The sequence below is a fragment of the Elgaria multicarinata genome, chromosome 3 (assembly GCF_023053635.1).
Source record: "Elgaria multicarinata webbii isolate HBS135686 ecotype San Diego chromosome 3, rElgMul1.1.pri, whole genome shotgun sequence".
NCBI classification, from domain to species: Eukaryota; Metazoa; Chordata; class Lepidosauria; order Squamata; family Anguidae; genus Elgaria; species Elgaria multicarinata.
This window is the reverse complement of record NC_086173.1, coordinates 161,861,695-161,866,009: the sequence shown is the minus strand read 5'-3', so window position 1 is coordinate 161,866,009 and position 4,315 is coordinate 161,861,695. Positions and strand designations below refer to the sequence as shown.

Below are 4,315 nucleotides of genomic sequence, written 5' to 3'. Positions count from 1 at the left end.
AGTGAGGATGAGGGAAAACAACAGAGAGGACCACCACCAAGAAGAACTAGAAATGAAGAGGTCTGCAATCAGCCTCAAAATAGGAAGCAGGCAGGAAACGGTATGAAGGGAAGGAAGGATAAATCCCTTCCCTCTGTGAGCGGGGTCTCCCTTGAACCAGGAAAACAAAAAACAAAGAGACCCAGAAAGTGCCTTGATGCTCATTTGAGAATCCACACAGGGGAGGAACTCAGCCAAAGCTCAGAGTCTTTGAAAAGTGACCCTCTGAGCAAAAAAATGATGAAACAGCCTAGGCTCAATGCCAGGGGAAAAACACATAAATGTTTGGAGTGCGGAAAGAGTTTCAGATGGGATTCAGTCCTTAAAATACATCAGCAAATTCACTCAGGGGGGAAACAGCATAATTGTACAGAATGTGGAAAGAGGTTCACTCAAAAATTAAACCTTATCGTACATAAACTGTACCATAGAATGGAGAAACCCTTTAAATGCAAAGAATGTGGGAAAAGCTTTAGTCAAGGAGTATACCTTACCAGACATCAACGAATTCACACCGGAGAGAAACCCTATATGTGTAAGGAATGTGGGGACAGCTTCAGTCAAATTGCTAGTCTTAGAAGACATGAAAGAATTCACACAGGGGAGAAACCCCATATATGTGAAGAATGTGGAAAGAGTTTCAATAAAAGATCAACCCTTAGACGACATCACAGGTGCCATACAGGGGAGAAACCGTATAAATGTGAACAATGTGGAAAGTGTTTCAGTCAAAGATCAAGCCTTAAGCAACATCGCAGGTGCCATACAGGGGAGAAACCCTATAAATGTGAAGAGTGTGGAAAAGGCTTCAGCCAAAAATCACACCTTGAACGACATCACAGGTGCCATACAGGGGAGAAACCCTATAAATGTGAAGAGTGTGGAAAAGTCTTTAAGCAAAAATCACACCTTAAGCAACATCAGCGCTGCCATACAGGGGAGAAACCCTATAAATGTGAAGAGTGTGGAAAAGGCTTCAGCCAAAAATCAGACCTTAAACGACATCACAGGTGCCATACAGGGGAGAAACCCTATAACTGTGAAGAGTGTGGAGAAGGCTTCAGTCGCAGCTCATCCCTTAAGACTCATCAATGTACTCACACAGGCGAGAAATCCTTTCAATGCAAAGAATGTGGAAAGGGTTTCAGTAAATGCTACAACCTTACTGTGCACAAAAGAATTCATACTGGAGAGAAACCTTTTCAATGCTCTGTGTGCACAAAAACATTCCGTTGTAAGTCCCATCTTATTAATCATCAAAGAATTCATAAACAGAAGACTCCCTAGAATTGCTCAGGGTGTGAGAAAATGTTGACTTGCATAGCAAACCTTACCATACATAACAAAGATGTTCATAAAGAGGGGTCCATAAAAATGCACCCACTATACTTCTAATTTTGATGTTGAATCCAGCCTTCATTAACATTGTTTTAAGAAAATTGCATAGAAGGATATAGTTTATAAATGTATAGAGATAAGTTCAGTGTTTGGAACTTACTGCAGCTTAAAGAATTCACACAGGGAAGTCTCCATATGAAGATTTGAATGTAACTGCATGAAGCAGGGCCTTTTTAGTGGTGATGATATGTAGGATTCCCTCCATCAGTTTAAATGGATCATTGGTTGTATTAGACATTTTAGGGGAGATTATTTCTAAAACTTAATATTCTATGTATGTGATGGTATTAATTGCATGTTTTATCTGAAGGATTTTAGTATATTAATAGTACCGTACCATTTTATGAAATTTGTCTTTCGGTGAAACTTTAGAAACAGAACTATCCCACCCCCATTTGGAGAATGCCAACCGTCTTGTTTTGACATGGCGGCATTCCCATTGCAGCAGCCATACCAAGCAGTGCTGAGATGGTGGTGAGAATTCTGAGAATTGGGTGAAGTTATAGAGGTTTAAATGGAAACATTGGGGGATTTTGAACTCACCCAGAGGAGAGAGGAAGAAGCGAAATGTTGGAATGGCTTCTGTTTTTTTCTCCATTATGGAGTTGAACTGGAATCCTGGTAGAGTACCTGTTGCTGGTTTTTAGACAGCCTATAACTTTTAATTTGTTTGATTAGTAATAAAACTGTGTGTGTACTTTATCTGTTATAGCCTTTATTCTATTTTCTCCTTTTAAACAAAATAGTCAAAGGTTGGAAATTCAGACTGCCGTTTTCCATGGAGTGAGTTCACCACATCAAACATTGTGAGACACTTGGACTGGAATGTCCATGGGTTAAAGCTAAGCTTCTATAAGAAGCGCCTTCCCAACTTGGAACGAGTGATGCCATGGGCTGGCAACCCCCTGGTCACTGCATGGAAGCGAAACGGGCAAAATAATGTCCCCGCTCACCTTTTGGCTCTTTCCACGCACCCCCTGAATGAGCAATGGGCTAATGGAACAACCAGGGATAAAAGCATCCTGCTAACCAAACTAGACTTTGACTCTGTTCAGATGACACATTAAGTCAAAGTGGTTAAGCATTTTGAGGCAACAAAAACATAATGTATTCCATTAAAATGTACACAAGAGAGCTAGCTTACTATTTTAAGAGTGTTGCTATTTCTTTTAAGCAATTGAATTACAGCTGCAAGTGGGCTTACATGGGGTTAAGTAAGTCATAACAACATAAGAACGGTCATGCTGGATCTGTCCAAGGGTCCATCTAGTCCAGCACTCAGTTCACACAGTGGCCATCCAGCCATCAGCCAGGGACCAACAAGGCAGGACATGGTGCAACAGTACCCTCCCACCCATGTTCCCCAGCAACTGGGGTATCTAGGCATGCTGACTCTGACACTGGAGGTAGCATATAGCCATCAGGACTAGTGACCATTGATAGCCTTTTCCACCTGGACCCACCTGCAGGCTTACTGCTGCCCGTTGTAGCTCCCCACACCTGCTCTGTGTGACTCCCCATTGCTCAGATCACAAGAAGATGGCAGCTACAGGAGGCCCTCTCTTGAGCAGTCCCATTGAAATGAACGGGACTCAAGTAAGTCATAATTTCCATGGGTCTGGTTATGAAGGACTAACCTGGTATACTATCCTTGGTTTTGAATAAAAAAAACCTTGTTCAAAAAACACAAAAACTTGGAGGGGCTGGGCACCAGCAGTACATGGGTGGTGTACAAGTGCAGGATGTGCTCATTTACAGTGGAGACTGTGACAAATTAACGGCGGAGGTGAGGTCTCTCAGGGTCCATTAGCTGTGATGGGGAAATAGAGAGCATCCATGGTCAGGTGGTGGTTTCTACAACAAAGGCGTGGAGAATGCGGATAGGGAGACATTTTTCTCCCCCTCTCATAATCCCATAACCCAAAGGGGTCATCTGATGAAGCTGATTGGTGGGAGATTCAGGACAGATCAAAGGAAGGACTTCTTTACACAGCGCAGAGTTAAGCGATGGAATTCACTACCAAGATGAGGTGATAGCTGGCTGATGATATTTTGGAAACCAAAAAGGAGGACAATACGGCCACCCTCAAGGAGACGTGCCCAGCCCCTGAGCTGGAACCATCTTGACATGATCGGCCCCCAAGGGGGTTTGGCCTTGGTCACATGTCTAATTCTACACTTCACAACAAAGATAAACCTGTTCAACCTAATTTGTTACTGTTAAAATCACTGAAATGAAGAACAAGTGAGACATTCAATGTGTCAGGAATTCACATTTATTTTTAGTTGCTGTACAAGTTTTAAGACTCTTCCTTCTGATGTGCCCAGGAATATTTTTCAGTGGATCTTATTGCTTTTGCCCTTTCAGTACGATGAACCAAACCAGGCTTTATTGAAAGCAAAAGAGGAATGTCTGCCATTGATCTGAATTCTTCGCAGCTGCAGTTAGCTCAACCACAGCTGCACTTTGCATTGTCCCAAGTCTCAGAAGAAAGGGCCTTTTTTTTTTTTTTCAGAATTCCCCCCCCTCCCATGTGCACAGGCTGTGCAAGATGGAGGTTGAGAGGTAATTAATAGAAAGCTGAGCAAGGGATGATTGGGCAAAGCCAGAATAGTTTCAAAGAGATGGCCATCACGTCAAAGTTTTCAAACTGATATATTTATATGTATACATCATTATGACGATGATGATGATGAGGATATCAAAATGTACAATTTAGAGTTGCCTTTCAGTTCAGATTATGGAAATATATGTAGGGGTTCTTTTAGCTTTTCCTAATCGCAGCTGCCAGAGTGTAAAGGAAAAAAGGTGTGAAGGAGAAGGCAAAACACACCCACACCCTTCTCTAACTCCCTAGGTGCTGGGTGGGTGTACTGG

The 4,315-nt window shown here is 42.4% G+C and overlaps 1 protein-coding gene across 1 annotated transcript; it reads left to right on the top strand.

The window, feature by feature from the left end:
- Positions 1-420: 420 nt before the first annotated feature.
- LOC134395707 (zinc finger protein 239-like) lies at positions 421-3,865 on the top strand. Its single transcript, XM_063121871.1, has 3 exons — positions 421-1,273; positions 2,966-3,033; positions 3,806-3,865. The coding sequence occupies exons 1-3, from the start codon at positions 472-474 to the stop codon at positions 3,863-3,865; spliced, it is 930 nt and encodes a 309-aa protein (XP_062977941.1). The 5' UTR covers positions 421-471.
- The last annotated feature ends 450 nt before the right edge of the window (positions 3,866-4,315 follow it).

Bases quoted from the DNA above. Each gene is read 5' to 3' on its own strand.
- LOC134395707 (XM_063121871.1), top strand. From the start codon at position 472: ATGGAGAAACCCTTTAAATGCAAAGAATGTGGGAAAAGCTTTAGTCAA. The intron at 1,274-2,965 runs GTAAGTCCCATC...CCCATTGCTCAG, and splicing joins GTGCACAAAAACATTCCGTT to ATCACAAGAAGATGGCAGCT. The intron at 3,034-3,805 runs GTAAGTCATAAT...TTGCCCTTTCAG, and splicing joins TTGAAATGAACGGGACTCAA to TACGATGAACCAAACCAGGC.